This window comes from Girardinichthys multiradiatus, chromosome 13, assembly GCF_021462225.1.
Source record: "Girardinichthys multiradiatus isolate DD_20200921_A chromosome 13, DD_fGirMul_XY1, whole genome shotgun sequence".
Lineage (NCBI taxonomy): Eukaryota > Metazoa > Chordata > Actinopteri > Cyprinodontiformes > Goodeidae > Girardinichthys > Girardinichthys multiradiatus.
Window position 1 is genome coordinate 26,721,684 of NC_061806.1, and position 20,959 is coordinate 26,742,642.

At 38.1% G+C, this 20,959-nt stretch overlaps 1 protein-coding gene across 1 annotated transcript in view; it reads right to left on the bottom strand.

Annotated features, from left to right (window-relative positions):
- The window catches only part of csmd3b (CUB and Sushi multiple domains 3b), a 642,003-nt gene that overhangs the window by 200,709 nt on the left and 420,335 nt on the right, over positions 1–20,959 (bottom strand). Inside the window, exon 11 of the mRNA XM_047383297.1 lies at positions 18,807–18,931. Within this exon, the coding sequence (XP_047239253.1) occupies positions 18,807–18,931 (125 nt within the window). The remainder of the gene's footprint in view (positions 1–18,806; positions 18,932–20,959) is intronic.

Genomic DNA, 20,959 nt, shown 5'->3' on the forward strand with positions numbered 1-20,959 from the left:
CTGAATACGATTTGATTTTTCTGTTTGGAACTTTTGTCCCTTTTTGCTAAATGAAGTATAACCTATTTTATTCTACAGGTCCTTCTCAAAATATTAGCATATTGTGATAAAGTTCATTATTTTCCATAATGTCATGATGAAAATTTAACATTCATATATTTTGGATTCATTGCACACTAACTGAAATATTTCAGGTCTTTTATTGTCTTAATACGGATGATTTTGGCATACAGCTCGTGAAAACCCAAAATTCCTATCTCACAAAATTAGCATATCATTAAAAGGGTCTCTAAACGAGCTATGAACCTAATCATCTGAATCAACAAGTTAACTCTAAACACCTGCAAAAGATTCCTGAGGCCTTTAAAACTCCCAGCCTGGTTCATCACTCAAAACCCCAATCATGGGTAAGACTGCCGACCTGACTGCTGTCCAGAAGGCCACTATTGACACCCTCAAGCAAGAGGGTGGGACACAGAAAGAAATTTCTGAACGAATAGGCTGTTCCCAGAGTGCTGTATCAAGGCACCTCAGTGGGAAGTCTGTGGGAAGGAAAAAGTGTGGCAGAAAACGCTGCACAACGGGAAGAGGTGACCGGACCCTGAGGAAGATTGTGGAGAAGGGCCGATTCCAGACCTTGGGGGACCTGCGGAAGCAGTGGACTGAGTCTGGAGTAGAAACATCCAGAGCCACCGTGCACAGGCGTGTGCAGGAAATGGGCTACAGGTGCCGCATTCCCCAGGTCAAGCCACTTGTGAACCAGAAACAGCGGCAGAAGCGCCTGACCTGGGCTACAGAGAAGCAGCACTGGACTGTTGCTCAGTGGTCCAAAGTACTTTTTTCGGATGAAAGCAAATTCTGCATGTCATTTGGAAATCAAGGTGCCAGAGTCTGGAGGAAGACTGGGGAGAAGGAAATGCCAAAATGCCAGAAGTCCAGTGTCAAGTACCCACAGTCAGTGATGGTCTGGGGTGCCGTGTCAGCTGCTGGTGTTGGTCCACTGTATCAAGGGCAGGGTCAATGCAGCTAGCTATCAGGAGATTTTGGAGCAGTTCATGCTTCCATCTGCTGAAAAGCTTTATGGAGATGAAGATTTCATTTTTCAGCACGACCTGGCACCTGCTCACAGTGCCAAAACCACTGGTAAATGGTTTACTGACCATGGTATCACTGTGCTCAATTGGCCTGCCAACTCTCCTGACCTGAACCCCATAGAGAATCTGTGGATATTGTGAAGAGAACGTTGAGAGACTCAAGACCCAACACTCTGGATGAGTTAAAGGCCTCTATCGAAGCATCCTGGGCCTCCATAAGACCTCAGCAGTGCCACAGGCTGATTGCATCCATGCCACGCCGCATTGAAGCAGTCATTTCTGCAAAAGGATTCCCGACCAAGTATTGAGTGCATAACTGTACATTATTATTTGAAGGTTAACGTTTTTTGTATTAAAAACATTTTTCTTTTATTGGTCTGATGAAATATGCTAATTTTGTGAGATAGGAATTTAGGGTTTTCATGAGCTGTATGCCAAAATCATCCGTATTAAGACAATAAAAGACCTGAAATATTTCAGTTAGTGTGCAATGAATCTAAAATATATGAATGTTAAATTTTCATCATGACATTATGGAAAATAATGAACTTTATCACAATATGCTAATATTTTGAGAAGGACCTGTATATCTATAGATATATATCTCTAGATCTCTATCTCTATCTCTTTATATATTTCAATTCTAACATATTGGTTACTTATTTAGTTGATTAACAGGAAAATAAGATATAAGTGCATGGGCAGAATCTAGTGCCATCAGAAACTGAATTTGAAAGCTCAGACTAAACCTCAGAATTACTCAGACTGAAATTAAATGCATTTAATTTCAAAGTATGCAAATACAGATTCAGTCTGAGCAATTAAAATTCAGTTTCTGATGGCGAAAGTTGCAGGACTTGCAGGTTTTATCCATTGTATATATTTTTGGTCTCTGGTTTAAACCACAGAAGGTTTTTTTCCAAAATGATGTATTGCACCTAAATTTATAAACCAAATTCTAAATATCTTTTCCTAGTTCTGAAAATTAATACAGAGTGAAATTCAGTTCTATATTTTTTATTTCTTAAGTTGGTGGACCAAAGAAAATTGAAAGTGAATTATATTCTTGTGACAAGAATTGACCATGCTTTCAAGCACTATGCCTACAGTATATCATTCGTTTTAGACCAATTAATTTAGACTAGTCAGTGCTCAGTAGTGGGAACTGGTGGCTTTAAGGTTGGATAACAATCAAAAATTGTGATTCTTAAAAAGGATTGGGTAAATGCTACTAAATTATCTGTTTTACAAGAGCTACAATACAATTTGTCATTCAAACGGAAGCAAAGAGTTTTCTCAATAGGAAAGAAGCCATCAGTCTTCCAGTGAGCTTCCCTCCAATATGTTCTTTATCTTTATGAAATAGTTTTAGTTGGGTTTTTTTTTCAGTCAAAACCTTGCCAAAGAGTCTGTTTGAGTTAATTAAAAACATAGCTTCTAACAAGACTTGTAAAGAACTGGAAGTGCAGCTAGTTGGCAGAAGCCAATTGACAGGAAACCAGTGGTTTCATATGGGATCCAAATTAGGATTTTCTGCCTCTTTATGTGGACATGGCTACTCATTAAAAGGGACAGTAGTAATAGTTAACAAGCTGCTTTTGTATACTACGTCAAATACACCAATGCCAAAGAATACTTCCATTTGTGTGTATCTGAGAGAAACTACCAGCTTAGATAAAACAAAAGTGCCATTTGCCTGAAGAAGGAAAATAAAAAGGCTTAACTTTAATTTATTATTTTTCTTTCACTCTTTTCATTATCTGTAACTGGCACACTGTTTTATGGGTTCCAAGCCAAAAGAGCAACATTATCTTCAAAGAGTTGATATATTCTAGATCAAATTAAAAGTTTTTATGACGTCTATCTTTTACCAAAAGTCCATTGTTGAGATTAAATGGATGTTTTTGATAGAAACACAATGGACAAGAGCTTATTAAAATCTCATACTTCTCTTCTGTATTTAGACCACAAGGAAAACCCCTAGGACTCTCCTTCTTTGCCTCACTTTTAACTCACACAAGCTAGTGTAGCCACATAAACAGTTTGGATGTGAACCAAAATTAAATGAGGTTTCAGGCAAGGATTGTTGTGCCAAAGCCTCCTGTAATGTAGCTCCAATGCACTTGCTCATTTTTCTCCAAAGTTATGTTTTATGGCTTCACAGCATTACTAGCGTGCCCTATAAACACTAAAAACACAACTCTGGGAAGGTTTTTAATTTTTAATAGCACCCAGCCTCTGCGTTTCAACTCATGATTCTTTCTTCAAGTCTAAATTGCCTTACAAGTAAAGGTCTATACTGTGACTTTGCTGCCTCCACAGCAGGATGGCATTTGTGGTTATTGAATCGTCTCTACAGTGGAGGCTCAGCTTCAATCATCCATACAGCGAGAGCTACTGAAGCATATCAAGAACAGTTACCCCTTACTTGTGGCCCTTATCTTTCTGGCCTTGCATTCCAGTAAGACAGACTAAAGATGTCTGCAGAGGAGGTAAATCAAAGATAAAATAAATTTTAATCATACGGGTGAGTTTTCAAAATGCTCACAGTGCAGAGGTAGACTTGGGTATGATGTACCATAGAAACCTATCAAGATAAAAGATGAATCTAATGCAGTGTATATCTATTGTTAAAGAAATAAAATCCTAATAGTATGTTGATCTATTTTTCTGCAATAACACATGGAGTCATGTATTTGACTCAACTGGATTGTGCTGTGGTATCTGGCACCAAGATGTTAGCTTAGGTAAGGTAAGGTAAGTTTATTTATATAGCGCTTTTTAGCAACGAGACACTTAAAGCGTTGTACATACAATTACAATACAATCACAAAGTAAATAAACACATATACAGACACAGAAAAACAAATCAAATGATAAAATCAAACAACAGAGGTAATTTAAAAATGTAAAATAAAATAAAATAAAATAAAGAGAATAGAATGATGGACAAGAAAATAAAAGGAAAATTGGACTGAAAACACAACTAATCATGCCTAAATGGCACAGTCAAAGGCCACTCTAAACAAATAAGTTTTTAATCTTGATTTAAAGCAACTTAGGGTTTCGGAACTTTTACAGTTTTCTGGCAGTTTATTCCAGATTAGTGGAGCATAAGAACTAAAAGCTTCTTCTCCATGTTTAGTTCTGGTTTTGGGTATGCAGAGTAGATTTGAGCCAGAAGACCTGAGAGGTCTGGGTGGTTGATACACTGACAACAAGTCTGTAATGTATTTTGGTGCTGTTAGGGTATGAAAACTTTTGTATTGTTTATCACTCATGTCTGCTCTAAGTGCTTTTCCCTCCTACATGCCACAGAAAAGGGATATGTGTGAGACGAGTGAGTTATGATTTCCAAGTCCTCACTCCCTCTCTGTTTAAAATCAAGACACATGAACCCTAACCTTTCTGACCCCACACACACACACACACACACACACACACACACCCTGAATGTTTGTTGAACTGTGTGTGAACCAGCATGTATAAATAAAGAGAGAGGGGTGCCAACACTTTGTAGATTTGCACTGCAAAGTGTGAGCTACCCTTGCTGCAAGTAAATCTGACTCTGTATCGTTCTTGCCTCTGAGTTGACTAATTAATACTTAACAGGTGCTAAGCCATTCAGTGATTTATAGAGAACAGACATATTTTAAAGTCTATTCTCTGAGCTACAGGGAGCCAGTGTAGGGACTTTAGAACCGGGGTGATGTGGTCCACTTTCTTAGTTCTAGTGAGGACGCAGGCAGCAGCGTTCTGGATCAACTGCAGCTGTCTGATCAACTATTTAGGCAGACCTGTGAAGACATCGTTGCAGTAATCAATTCTACTAAAGGTGAACGCATGAATTAGTTTTTCAAGGTCCTGCTGAGACATTAGTCCTTTAATCCTGGAGATGTTCTTTAGGTGATAGAAGGCCGACCTAGTTACTACCTTTATGTGCCTCTGAAGGTTAAGGTCTGAGTCCATCACTACACCCAGGTTTCGAACCTGACTGGTGGTTTCTAGCTGTAATAACTGAAGCTGTGTGCTAACTTTTAAACGCTCTTCCTTTGGTCCAAAGATTATTACTTCAGTTTTGTTTTGTTTCAGCTGAAGAAAATTTAGGCCCATCCATGCATTGATTTCTTCTAAGCATTTACCCAGCGCTTGAATGGGTTCATGGTCACCTGGTGTCATCGTAATGTATAGCTGTGTGTCTTCTGCATAGTTATGATAACTGACGTTGTTGTTTATTAAAATCTGAGTTAGGGGGAGCATGTAGATATTGAATAGGAGGGGCCCTAAGATGGACCCTTGGGGAACGCCACATGTGATTTGTGTGCTCTCTGATGTAAAGTTACCTAGTGACACAAAAAAGTCCCTGTCCTTCAAGTAGGATTTAAACCAGTTGAGTGCTGTACCTGAAAGGCCGACCCAGTTTTCCAGGCATTCTAATAAAATGGAGTGATCAACAGTGTCGAATGATGCACTAAGGTCCAATAATACCAGCACTGTGGTTCTTCCACAGTCTGCATTTATTCGGATGTCATTGAACACCTTGACAAGAGCAGTCTCTGTACTGTGGTGAGCACGGAAGCCTGACTGGAAGATATCGAAGCAGTTGGTTGTTGTTAGGAAGTTGTTTAACTGCTGAAACACAGCTTTTTCAATAATCTTACTGATGAAGGGGAGGTTTGATATAGGCCTGTAGTTCTGTAGTAGCAGCTTGTCCAAGTTGCTCTTTTTCAATAGAGGTTTGATAATTGCTGTTTTCAGGGCCTGGGGGAAAACACCTGACAAAAGGGACGTGTTTATTATTTGAGTTAAATCAGATATTATTACAGGCAAAGCTTTCTTAAGGAAAGCTGTGGGTAAAAGATCGAGACAGCAGGAAGAAGAGCTTAGTTGCTGTATGATTTCTTCTAAGATTTTGCAGTTTATTTGGTGTGTTGGACCACTTGTTTGGTTAGTATTGGACTATCTGCACGTTGTTGGATGTCACTGTGCCTCGCCAATGGCATCGGCCATTTTGTATCCAGGACATCCCGCTACTACATATCTCATCGAGCACTGCGACTGATATGACGAGCGTCCCAGGTCTGACGTCACAAGACGCTATATAGGAAGGCCTCCGTTTTGAACACCCCGCCTTCAGCTGGAGATGGTGACCCGATCACCAACATCTGAAGCATCACCTGGAGAAGAGTCCTGAGTGGATTTCATTTATTCTCTCTCTCGTTGGCCAACGAACAATTCATAACTGAGGTTTCTGGACTAGGAAGGCCAGAAATTTCACTTTGCTGATCGAAGACGTGAGTTTAACACGTAACTAAAACATGGAGTTCGAGGAAACGAACCGCTACCGTGTTTCATCCCAAGTCGACTTTGATGGTGAGATTGTATTTTTCCTTTTCGCCAAGAAGGCCAAAGGACGAGGACTGACCGCTTTCTTGGAGTTTAACTGCGGACGTGCAGCAACGCTTCAAACCCCCGTTTTTCCCTCTCACTCGCTGCCCCAGAAGGAAACTTTACCAAGTAAAACCCATCCTTTATTTTTATTTCTTTATTAGAAGGCCTGGGCAGGGTCAGAGGTTGTAGTGCGATGAAAATCGCTAGTTAGAATCTAATGTGTTCTGAATGATATGTGCATGGAACCTTGCTTATTGAACTTTGATGTGCTGTGCTGATGTCTGAAGCTGCTGCACTCCCAGCTCTGTGCGCGTTTTACCACCTGAGAGCAAGCATAGGTGCGCTGTGAGACTGGACTGCTGAAATAACCTCATGGTGAAATTGCCCATTTTTCTTTGTCTCCAACCTCACTGCTGGCTAGCTGCCGCCAAAAGTTTTATAACACTTTGTCTGCTCAGGAGTTGGGGGAGGTTTTATGAGTCAGAATTACAGTTACAGTTGGAGCTGCGCCCCCCATTCTCCACTCACCACCACACCCCTTTCCCATATTCTCATTCCTTCTTTTTGCCATAACTGCTGGTTGATTCAATACACACCCACTGCTGTTTGCTTTATGGCTTTTGTTGATTGTTTATTACTGTCTCTTATCCTTTTGGCTTTGCTCTTTCTGTCACGTAAAAGCACAGAGATTTTACAACTATCTCCTATTAGGGGCCCAGGTTTTTCCTGGACATGCTCATTTCTGATAGAGTTACCACTGAGGCCCAGACTGTATCACAGAGAAGTTGTTTGAAGGTCCTGATTAGGAGGAGATAGATTAGGAGGTGGTGGAGGTCTGCGGCATTTGGAAGATGTTGGTTTAGTAGCAGGGCCTCAGCCACGGAGGGTGTTGAATGGAGAAGATGTCAGAGCCATTTGGGTCCCAATATTAAGAGATCCTTTCATGTTATCAGAATCCAGTAAAGCAAAAAGCGGGCTCAGTGGAGAGATGGGAGAATTCTATGCGGTCTGGGTCGGGGTCTAGGGTGAGGGGGGTTTGCTGGGGGTGTCGGTCTGGGTGTGGGTTTGGTGGGATGGGGGTATAATGGGGGGGTCCACTTCTCCTGTGGATTTCGACGGGGAGACCTTTTGTGATGACCTCTCTTTCTCAGCCAACTGGCTGATTGTTTCTGCTGGAGCTGTTGGAGGAAGCGTTATCATAACTTGGGATTTTTTAAAGTCCACTAAGTTGTGAGGTGATATCTCCACAGATTGTATTTGTTTGTCCAGAACATCTCACAGATGCTCGTGTGGATTGAGATCTGGTGGATTTGGAGGCCAAGGTAACACCTTTAAGTTGTTGTGCTTCTCAAAGCAATCATGAACATGCTTTTGTTTAGTGGCAACACATATTATGCTGCAGAAAGAGGTATGGTCTTCAGCAATGGTTGGGTAGGTCGTAGATGTCAAAGTAACATCCACATAGATGGCTGGAACCAGGGCTTCCAAGCAGAACATTGCCCAGACCATCCCACTGCCTCCACTTGCCGTCTTCTATTGTTCCTCATGTGCATCGCTAGTTGGCTCCCAGTTGTTCTCTTTCTGTTGTCTCCTCAGTTTTTCAAAGTCAGAGTCTGTTCTTTGGTCATTAAGTTTAACTTTACCTTGACATTACTTATATCCTGCTTGAGTTTGGGTCCTCCACAACCTAATTAGACAAGGTTTTCCTGTACAATGTTTTTTCTGATATTCTTTGTTAGAATTATTTTGAAAAAGAAAATACATACAAAATAAAAGGAGAATATATCAAAATAAAAAATAAAAGGAGAATATATCAAAAAAGATTAAAACTGGCTTGCTGACTTATGTAGTTGAGTTATACTCAGTCTTTTAGCCTATCCTTTTCTAGGTCGTCTGAAAGACAGGGCTATTAAAGATTTACCGATTCACTGAATTAGCTCGACAAACAAAATCATATTTCCTACTGGGTTCACACAATTAATTTAACTGAAATTCCTGACCACTTCAAACATATTACACTAAACGTATTATTTCCATTTAAGGGAATATTGTGGATCATATCATGCTGTTCTTCTACTGAAATAAGAAGAAAGAAAATAATAGTAGACAATATAAAAAAAAAAAAATTGCAATGGATTTTAAAAGCCTGAAGAAGGAAAGTTAACTATGCATGCCTCTTGTTTGGAAAGATTTTTCCCATAAAACTTTAATCTTAAATCGATAGAGCCATATTCTAGAGATCTAAACTTTCTGCAGGATGTTCAATCTAGCTCCGTTAACAACCTGCCTACAGTAGCAGATAGATTGACCAATGGACACAAAGAATGATTGATGACATCATTAAGGTGGCACACAGCGTTCCAACGGCACACGTAGTGGTTGGAGCTTTAATGGGCACACACATATACACACCCACACTCAAACACATGCACAGTTTTATGAAAGTTATTGTAAAGTGTTTTAACTTGTCACTTTTCCCCTTTATTGTCGTCTCTGTACTCAGAAATCAAAATGTACGTACATGTGTGTGTGTGTGTGTGTGTGTGTGTGTGTGTGTGTGTGTGTGAGTAAAACTGGCTGACATATAGACCTTGATTGAGTCAGTAGATTCAGCATATCAACTGAACTCCCCTGGAGTTCACACACACAGACAGAAAGAAAGAGATGGCTCAGTGGCCTTACCATCTGTCCATTAATCAAGGTGCCACATGGAACCCCTCTCTCGGTCTATGTCTCTGCCTCCGTTTGCTCTCGTAAAGTCTTACATGAGTGGAAAAAGGGAACGTTGCAATTTTATTGCTGCTTTTGTTACGTGTTTTGTTACATGTTGTTTTACAGTTTCTATGTGGGGTATTATATCTAATAAAGTGATTACCACTCTGAGCCATTTCTCCTTTTTACAAGTTTATATATCTCTTTCTATTCATTCTCTGACATAAACAATTCTTTTTCCAAAGGAATTAACTTTATTTTCTCATTAGTGTTTCAAAAGATATGTTTAGCTATATGAAACTGTTTTCACAGAAGTGTCCCTTTAATAAGCTTGAGGTTTTCTTACAGATTGCCTCTCTGTCAATTTCAGTCATGAGTTTTTTTGTTGGTTTGTTGGAAGTAAAGGTCAGATCTGAGCAGTGACCTGCTAGAAACAGCCTTCCTTGTGTAAAATGCACATAAGTACTTTAGAGGACATGCTTTTTTAGGGATCAATATATGTTGACTTTATTACCTGCATGAATCACTGGAGGCTGTTATTAAATCTGGTATCTTAGCAAAGCCAGTAGAGGAGCCATCAAAGGCACCTGGTCATTTTGTTTTGGATCAATCTGTTTAATAAACTGTGGCTTAAAATGAGCACAATGTTGCCAAAATCGACATAGTATGGCAAATCTGATTGCATTTTTGCAGATTGAGTAGAGTACATTTGTTTGGCTCTGTCTCTTAATCAACATTTTGTTAAATTTATTTTTAAGAAACTGTGGCTGTCTAATGATATTTTTTTTTCTAAAGAAGTCTTATCTCCCAAAAGCCTTAACAGTTTCACCTTTGCTTGGAGTATCTTATGTCGAACAACCAAGTAAAACAAAAAAATAAAAAAAATACAGGAATCTTCAGCTGTGTTACAGAGCCATACATATTTATTGGTAATCTCTATAAAGATGTGTAGAAATCCTTACAATACACTTTTGATTTACAATGTCACTAGTGGTATAATTATTACATATACATCTATTATTTAAGCTTAGCAAATTTAGTTAAAATTCTTTTCAATTTTGCTTTTCTTTTAAAACAATTAGTGCCTCAAAGCTTTTGTAAAGTAATCCATGACTTTCCGTTTCCCTGAAGTCAAAATGTAAAGACCTACCTTTTTCAACCACTCTTCAAAATAGGAAATATAAGAGAACATGGCCAAGCAGTTATGTGTTGATCTTTTGGAAATTGCTTCAAGAAAGTAGGTACTTTCCTAAACGTGCTCATATTTGCAGTTAGAGCATTAATTCAAACATTTAAATATTTGTAGCAGTGAGGAGGATGGCCGGGGAAGTAAAAAGAAAAGATCTCCAAAGCTCAGTGTTGCAGAACTGCAGGAATGAATAACATCTTGGGGATACCAAGTGTACATAATAACCATGAGATGCTATCTACCTGATGCTATCTATCTAACTGGCTATTCAGGAAGCTTTCCTAGAAAGCTTTTTTTTAGCTTTTTCTGTCATACCATCAAAAATGTAAACATGTAGAATTTACTTAACTCTATTGTGGCTTCAACTGGAACAATGTGCTTTTGTCAGATGAGTGTTAGATAGAGCTTTTCACCAGCTCATAATACAGGCAGGTCTAGGGTAAACAAAGAAGAGATTACTATAAAGAAAAGTGCCTCTGCTCATTATTAAGTATGGCAGATGATGTGGTTGTGTTTATTTATTGAACAGATCGGGAGAGATTGTGCAGGAAGGAAGAGGTTAAGGATCTATCTCTCTATGCATGCTAAAACCTGGTGTAATGTGTGTAGAAGAAGTTGCAGTGCAAACCAATAATTAAAGCTTTATAAGCAGGAGTAGCAACAACTGTGCTGAACATTATTTCATGTAAAATTGTATTTCTTATAGTGTGTTTTATCCGCCTGACCGAAACAATGTACCCCTAAAAAGTAAAACAAACAAAAAAAAAATATTCCTTGTGCATCTATAATACTGCAATAAAAAAAATGTTTTTTTAGGTTGTTTTTACACATTTGTTTTCAACAAGGGTGCAAGTAGTTGTTGGGTTCACTGTTTAATATATTGACCAAAGTTGTAGTCTATAATAAAGAACAGATATCAAACTACTAAATTACGTAAAATACATGGAAGTAATTAAAAACATGTTGGTGTGTCATGCTGGGTTTTACTGCAGTCTGCCATCTGGAGATCTGTTTAAATATTAGCATCTCTTTTAAAGCAGAATGAATGAACCTCAGGTATACACTTCTATTATGTTTTAAATGAACCAGTGTGTGGTGTAAAATTTCCACATTATTTTTCTTACAGTGTACACTGGCATATAAATCTTTATCTGCATGGTTTCCCTTAATTAGAGATTGGAATCAGTTAGCTTATTGGATAATGATACAAAACAGTGGCGTATATGTAGGCACCACTGCTGTTTCTTCTACTTCTTGGTATATTAGTTTCAGAAAAAATCTTTTCTCATGCCTTCAAGGCATCTTTACATTTGGAATGTCAATATTGGATCTCTGTGCCTAAGGGGAATAGGTTTTAAAAAAAGAGTGGATTCTATAATACACTGCATGCTTTTCACATGAACTAAGCCACCCTCTCCAAAACACTCCATTTCAAGCTTAAAACTCTATATCCACAGTATATATCTGCAATGTCTACAGCAACACAACATTGTGGTATTCCATTTTCAGCTTCCTCTTCTGAGTGATCCTTTTACATAGCCTAAATAAAGCCCCAGCTTTATTGCCAAAAAGATGAGATATCCAGCGTAACATGCATCTTGTCCTTCAAGCAGCCTTGGTCTGGTTTCTCTGGGATTCACAGGATTTTTGAAGACAGATCTCTTTTAGTTTCACCAAAGTACAACCATACATAACAATGACATTCTGCAGCACCAGCAAAAGAAGAATCACAGGTAAAATGTTACCCATTTTAGAAATATTACTGAACTAGCATGAGCAGTCAGTTAAATCTTTGGAGATATTTTTCTTAGTTTTCTAGGAGTCTCCCTTATGACAAATGATAGGGTTGACCAGTAGTGCAACAAAATAGTATAAAAGTATAGCCACAAATACCAAGTAATCACTTTCTTTGAGTCAGGAAATCTAAAAACCCTGAAAACATAAATAACTCTCAATGGGCCTTTCCTTTGGTGTTCAGAGCCAACAGGTTATTTTTGGCTCTGAAAACCAAATAAAAGAAACAATCCAAACCTTAGGTAAAGCAAGTACAACCCTGGAGTAACCAGCTAGAGGTGACTCGAGCCTGTTTATCAGCATAAACTTTATCAGGTAAGACAATGTTTTCATGTACAGTAACTTTTATTGTTTATTTGTCCTCAGTCACTAAAAAGCATCCAAGGATGTCTGAAGATCACATTAAATCAAAAATCTCTGTTGCCAAATAATAGGTCTGTGTGTTATGCAATGGTAATAAGCATTATTATGAAGCATTTCATATATACATATCTATATATAGATATATCTATATATATCTATATATATCATTAAAGTTTTTTTAAAGCTCTTTTTTGCAGTAAGCTGAACCTATGTATTTACATTGTGTATAAAAGGTTTATTTCACGTATAGCTTTTCTGTTGTCTCGTTGTCTCTTATATGTTGTTCTCACTATGTAGTGGTAGTTTTTGCTCCCTGATACTTGCTTATACAGTGAACCTAGTGAGTTTTAAAGTGCTTGTGACATCAAATTTTGTGATTTTGTTGAGCTCTTTTATGATGTCATAGTGAACCCCAGCACGTAAACTCACCGCTGCTACAATGGCCAGCAACAAAGACAGCAGCGAAGAATCTTTATCCCCTCTGGTTTTAAAATAGGTTTGCGATACCATTAACAGTCTTTGATTGAAAGATCTCACACTGCAAGAAGAACTGAAAGGCTTCAAAACATCAGAAATATGGGCTGGGGCTTGACCACACAGAGCTCTAAAAGTGAGGACTAAAATTTTATAATGGATTCTAAGATGAAGCTGTAACCAATGTAAATTAAAACAGGAGTAATGTGCTGTCTCTTTTATGTTAGTTAAAGCCTAGCAGCAGCATTTTAAACTGACTGGAGAAGGTCAAGATCCTTCTTATTTAAGCATATAAAAAGGCTGTTACAATAATCAAGATGAGATGAAATCAAACTATGAATATTTGTCTCTATATATTTCTAAGCTAAAAATTTTTTTCTGAATAATCCAGGGAATGGGGCTCCAAGGACATGGGAGAATCAAAAATCCAGATTTCTATGGTTAGGTTTAATAGAAGATGCCAATGCTCCAAGCTGCTGCATGATTTCAGCTTTTCAGTTCTCAGGGGCAACAATTAAAGTTTCAGTTTTGTCAGACTTCACCTGCAGAAAGTTGTCACTTAGCTGCTGTTTGATACTGATAATACAGTTAATCAAGCATGAAAATATTTGGCTTAAAAGAGCAATTGAGGTGAATATCATCACCATAGAATGATACAACACATCCAAAAATTGCCTAACTATTTGACCCAGAGGGAAAATGTACAAAAGAAAGAGAATAGGTCCCAAGACCAACCCTGAGGTACCCCTTATGTCAGGCTTTTAGAGTCTGACATGATCTAATTTGCAAAAATACTAAGTGTTCTGAGTGGGATCTGAATTGATGCAGTGGCAGATGGTGACTTTTCAGGTACAACCAAAACTGCAAAAGTGCCAAATAGTGAAGGAACAAAATGACCAGCACCCAATTGAAGTTATGGGAGCAAAACCCCAAAAATTGTAATATTGGGCACTCTCTTACAAATAAAAGAACTACTGTTGAGATAAAAAAAAATGAGAGAGAGAGAGAGCGTGATTACCAGACTGTATGACGATGATGAAACATATATGACTACCAGACATGTCAGTCTTATCTGTCTTTGGGCCAATAAGGTTTCTTATGCTGGTTTTAAAAAAGCCACTGGCAACAATTCTTGTGCTTACATACCATATGTTGCAGCTTTGAAAACAAACCAACAGTCATTGCTCTCCTGAATACTGCCCCAGGAGATCACCGGCAGTAGTGCCTGCATCAGAAAGGCTTAATGAAGTCCCCGAAAAGGGGGCTGGAAAGTTCACTTCAACTGCACTTTGAGACCATATTTTCAAATCGAAGATTTGCAGCTTGTTGCATCTTCTGCTTAGACCTGGTAAAGACAAGATTCCAGAAAGCCTTTTTCCAATAAAAAAAAAAGTTTTGTCAAATGGCTACCACCCAACTAGGCCAGTTATTGAATTATATATACACAAGGCATATACACAGGCACGCTCACACATACACCCACAGGTGTTTGGATTCAGGTGTTACAGATCCAAATTTATTTTCTTCTTTTCTCTCTCTCATTCTGCAGGTGTAGAAGCAGACGTCTAGGGTGTAATCTTACATTCTCTTCTTTCTCTCCTCTGTTCTTATCTCCTTTTTATCCCTCTCTTTTAACTTTTTGCCCCACCTCTCTCCCTTTTTTTTTTTTTTCCTTTTCATTTCCATCTCCGTGTCTATGCATTTGAAATAAACCTAAAGCAATTTCTAATAAAGCTTTCATATCTATCTATCTATCTATCTATCTATCTATCTATCTATCTATCTATCTATCTATCTATCTATCTATCTATCTATCTATCTATCTATCTATCTATCTATCTATCTATCTATCTATCTATCTATCTATCTATCTATCTATCTATCTATCTATCTATCTATCTATCTATCTATCTATCTATCTATCTATCTATCTATCTATCTATCTATCTATCTATCTATCTATCTATCTATCTATCTATCTATCTATCTATCTATCTATCTATCTATCTATCTATCTATAAAAAAATATATATATATTTTTGGTTCCATCGGGGCTGTACTAAATGCTGAGATTATATTTCAAAACATTTTTGTCACATGTTACACTATTAGTGTAACTGTGCTGCACTAGGGGGCAACGGTGGCTCAGGTGGTAGGGGTGTGTCCTGTAAATGTTGGATTGTCAGTTTGAACCTCCCACCCTGTCTGTCCCAGTCATTGTATTGTTGAATAAGACACTTCATCCGCCTTGCCCGCTGATGGTGGTCAGAGGCAGCCTCACTTCTGTCAGTCTGCCCCAGGGCAGCTGTGGCTACAATGTAGCCTACCACTGTCAGTGTGTGAATGTGTGTATGAATGGGTGGATGACTGATTGTAGTATAAAGTGCTTTGGAGTCCTCAGACTTGATCAAGTGCTATACAATTGCAGGCCATTTACAATTTAAGTATACTACATGTGACATAACTGCTGTACTGAAGTAGGCTTGTTGAATCTTGTTGAAATGCCTTTTCTTGCCTACATAACTAATACCACAGTGTGTATTGTGTTAAAAGTTAAAGTCCATACCACCAATTCTTAAAGCCAACCCCTAATGCTCAATAGTAAAATGTAATAATTACCTCCTGTATTTTTGTATTAATGCACAGTTATGTCTCTGCAGCTTGTTTTTTGAGACTATAAAGGAGCAACGCAATATAGTACGATGCTTGAAAGTAACAATTACCCCTGACTTATTGGTTTCTTACCAACAGCCACGAAGAACGATGGTCTGCATTGTAAAAGTTGTATATGTTGGAAATATGGGTAATCGAGTTTTGCTTTGAACAGGGCTTTCAAAAAAAACATATGCTCTTTAGTTACAGTGGCTCTAAGAAAATGTACTGTAACTATAATCTTCAAGGAATAATATCTGCTGACTGGTGGCTCTATTTTGTATTACGTTTAATATAGTTTTTGTTAACAATGCTTTTCTTCTGTTGAGAAAAGAAATTCATGACTTTTAAAGCCCCATCCTGTTTTTGTGAGGTTTATTCCATCAGTTGACATAGGTAAAAGAAAATGGATTTATCTCAGGAGGTTTATTTAACAACACATTATAGCGTAAAATTGGTCCACAACAGCCATTAAAAATAATAAAGAGCCAAATTCAATTATTACTACAGTAATACATCTAATAGTGAGTTAGATGATAAGCTTGCCTGGAGCTATATTAAGAAAGTCATACCCGATTCATATATGCTTGGTTATATCCTTCTTGCTTACATGAATCGGTGCAGTCCCAGTAACAAGATATTAAAGGAGGTCATTCCTCCTGTGTTTCTGGTTAACATCCTAAGAAAAATCTTAGGATGCCAGTCAAGGACAGTACTTAGCTTGTTTTCTTTACCCTAAAGGCAAGAGAGCAAAATCTGTACCAGTCAAGGATCCACCCTACTCAGCTATCTTTAGGCCAAATACTAAATTCCTTTACGGACTAAGAAATACTTCAGAGTTTAGCTGCTGTACTTTAGTAAATGTTTAGTAATGGACTAAACAATTCAATTTCTCAGGTTATAAGGAAAGCAGATGTTTGTTTTTGTTTTTACTTTTTTTCCAGCTTCTTTTGTTTCTTTCTTCAGCTTGTCTGCCATCATCTCATTCTTCTAAAATTCATTCTGATTGCAGTTCCAGTAACAGTTTTCAAAATTACTTGATATATGAGACTGTACACAAGTCTTGACGGATACCTTGTTTCCTTACATTTTGCCTCCAAGAAAACAGACTTACTTACCCAAATCTGTTAAAAATACCAAATAAAACATAACATTGTATGTTGGCATTCAAAGATCAACTAAAGGATGATGGGTCTCATGTATTTTATTGGGATGTATTTGATAGATCAAAACAAAGAAGTGCATAATTCTAAGGGGAAGGAAAATGTTTCATGTTTCACAAATCATTTGAAAATCTGAAAAAGAAAGGTCTATATAATAATACTAAAGCAATAATAAATAAATCTTCTGAAAATGGAAACACTATGGTCAAGATGCAAACTTAACAAGACATGGCCATCCACCTAATCTGACAGGCTGGACAGGAGACAGGAGAGCATTAATCAAATAAGCCAAAAGAAACCAATGGTAACTGCGGATCTTCACGACTCAGGTTTGAAAAAATGATGGCAGAACAGTTATCAGCCATCCACTCTAAAAATCTGCCCGTTATGAAAGAGTGGCAAGAAGAAAGCAGTTGTTGAAAGAAACCATTTAAAATCCTGCTTGCAAGTTGCCATGGGTCAGATGGCATAAATTGTGGATTAGTATAAGTAGAAGTAGAAGTAAGCTAACTCTGCACATCACTAAAAATACACAAGTACTGTAGCTTGGTAAGGTATGGTGGTGGCAGAATTAGGCAGTGGGGATATTATTATTCAGCAGAAACAGGGAAGCTGTTCAACTCTGATAGGAAGATGGATGGAACTAAATACAGGGCAATGCTAGAAGAATGCCTGTCAGTTTCCTGGGGGACAAGGACCCTAAATGTACAGAAATGAGCAGTATGGAAGCATATTCCTGTGTTAGAATACCTAGATCTAATACAGAATGTACGGCAGTACATAAGAATTGCGGTTCAGAAAGACCTGCACTTAATCTAATGAGTTTGGGCTGTTTCTTAAAGAGAAGTTTCAGTATCTAGTTGTGCAAAGCTGGTAAAGAACTACATACTATAACTTGTATTTTGTAGGTGGAATGCACCTAAATGTGACAAAGTTCAAGGGGGATGAATAATTTTACAAGGATCTGTACTGTCTCTTTGCCTTTCATAGCATGTTTTCTCCTTCACATCCACTTTACCCATTTTTTAAGCACACATCTTACAATATGCCATCACATCATGGACTAGACAGTAACTGAGTGAAAACGTCAAAAGCCAAAGTTAAAAGAAATACTTTTAAACACCCTCAGTAAGCCAGAAGAACGTGTGATCAAGACCACTTTACACGATTAAACAAAATTCTGACTTCCTGGAATCAAACTATAAAAAATGTACAGGATAAAACCTTTTGTGAAGCACTGAATGAAAAACTAACCCACTAGTAGCCTTTCTCCTTGTCATACACAAACACACAAGCACACACACACATAAGCAGACTTATGTGAATATTTTGTTATATTTAAAAAACTGTGTCTCACCACAGTCTCAAGCCAAGTGAAGGAAAAAATGACAAACGACTTTGGCATTTAACATGACAGACACCCTCTCTCTCTTTCTCCACCGCCCTCTCTTCCTCTCTCTCGCTCACTGTGTATGTGTGTGTGAGTGTTTGTGTTGTAAATCTGGGCCCACCTATCACTTGGTAAATACACTTTGAAATATGTCGACTCTTGAAAATACACCCTGAGTATGAGATGATTACACATGCATCACCTTAAAAAAATACAGAGATTTATGTTGGAAATTGCTGGTTGATTTTTGTGCTTAATTAATTAACAGTGATCAAGCTGGGTGGATGCTTACAGTTTAATTCAACTGTGTTTGCATATTTTTTGGTTGTGAACAATATCCATCACAGTCTCAATGATAGAAGTATACAATTGTAGCATTTCTGTGAAGAATCATAAACCTTTGATTATATTCTGTTTTAATATTTCTGTATGCAGCACCTAAAAATAAAATTTGAAATGTTTCCCCTGTCTTAAACTCTAACCTAGAAGAGAGAGAAGTATTATTTGAAAACAATATACATTCTAGCCTGACTCTTGTCAAAATCTTGAGCCAGAGATTAACTGGGAAGGACAACATGTTGTACCTTTGCACACTGGTCTGTGGTCACTCCAGGCAGCGAAGACTTCGGCCACTCTCTGACAACTGATGGTTTTACTGCCCTGAAGCACGTAGTCCTCTCCACAACTGAACTGCACCATGCTGCCAATGCTAAACCAATACACACAAACACATAATTATCATACAGAGAACAAAGCTAATGGTAAAATGACAATACAATACAGGTTTGTTTTTACAAACTTGCTAATATGTGCCAATACAATACACCTCACACTCCTATGAAGTTATTGTACCTGAAGACTGTTGCAATTTAAACTTTGTTTTTTATTTAAGTTGATCAGATTTCTTAACAACTTCTCCTACTCGTCATCTTCCGCTTCATCCGGGACCGGGTCGCGGCGGAAGCAGGCTCAGCAGAGACACCCAGATGTCCCTCTCCCCAGACACCTCCTCCAGCTCCTCCGGGGGGACCCCATGGCGCTCTCAGGCCAGCCGAGAGACATAGTCCCTCTAGCGTGTCCTGGGCCTCCTCCCGGTGGGACGTGCCTGGAACACCTCCCGAGGAAGGCGTCCAGGAGGCATCCGGTATAGATGCCCGAGCCACCTCAACTGGCTCCTCTCGATGTGGAGGAGCAGCGGCTCTACTTTGAGCCCCTCCCGGATGGCCGAGCTCCTCACCCTATCTCTAAGGGAGTGCCCGGCCACCCTACGGAGGAAGCTCATTTCAGCCGCTTTTATCCGGGATCTCTTTCTTTCGGTCATGACCCAAAGTTCATGGCCATAGGTGAGGGTAGGAACGTAGACCGACCGGTAAATCGAGAGCTTTGCTTTTTGGCTCAGCTCTCTCTTCACCACAACGGACTGGCACAGTGCCCGCATTACTGTGGCAGCCGCACCGATCCGTCTGTCGATCTCCGGCTCCATTCTTCCCTCACTCGTGAACAAGACCCCGAGATACTTAAACTCCTCCACTTGAGGCAGGAACTCCCCTCTTAACAACTTCTAATTTGTAATAATTTACTTCTTTTTTGATTGGGAAATAATTGTAACATGATACAGATGCAACTCTTTAAAATGGGAAGAACAAGAAAACTGATAAATCAAGTAAGGCAAATCTGTGATGATCTTCATAACATGGCAACAATAAATAGTGACTTACTTAGATTTATTAATACTTAGTTATGCCCAAAGTCATTTAGAGCCATGTCCGATTTATGTTTAAAGTAATGTTTTAATCTTATCGACATGTTTCTTCTGACTAGAAGACCACTCCAACGTTTTGAAGTGGCCCAGTCAGAGTTATGACTTTAATCTGATCGAGAATTTGTAGTGGGACCTAAAGATTAGGGTGATTGCAAGGAGGCCTTCCAAACTTAAAATCATCCAAATACCAGTGGAAACATGTAAATTGCTGGTTAGCAATTATTTGAAGTATTTGGCAATAAAGAATTTGCTATTGATTACTAAGATAATATTTTTATAAAACAAATCTAAATAAAAATCAGACTTTTTTCACAGTGAATACTCCTTTTACATCATTTTAGTGTATTTTAATAATTGTATTTCAATTACAATCATTTTAAATCTAAATGGCCAAGCCATGAATAAATTTGGGCTTAACAGTGCAATCACAGAAATATTTTGAAATTTGTTTTTAAAACAAATGATTAAGTGACAAACAGGCTGGATGCTACCATACACAATGAGAAAGGTTATAAGGGAGGTAAGAATATTTCCACAAGTTACTGTTAAAGAACACCAGCAAAAAGTAGCATTATGGGGTCACAAATTATCCACAACTGCGAGATCTGATGGGACCCAGAGGTTGAGCTTGAGTTTTCATTGTTCCTCATTTTGACTGACAAGGTAAAAAAAGTCATTATCTATTTTTACCCGTCACTTTATTTTTTAAAATTGTAATAATTAAACAATCAATAACATTTATTTTCATTAATTTTAATTAATATTTAGTCCAAAAAAGCTGAACAGAGAATCCATATCAACGAGATGAATTCCTTTAACCGTTTCTTCGCAGTGACAAAAAACGCCAACTGTGGTCCCAGACTAACTACATACAAACAATGAAATCAAAAGATTGCACTTAAAATATACTGCTCAAAAAAATAAAGGGAACACTCAAATAACCCATCCTAGATCTGAATGAATAAAATATTCTCA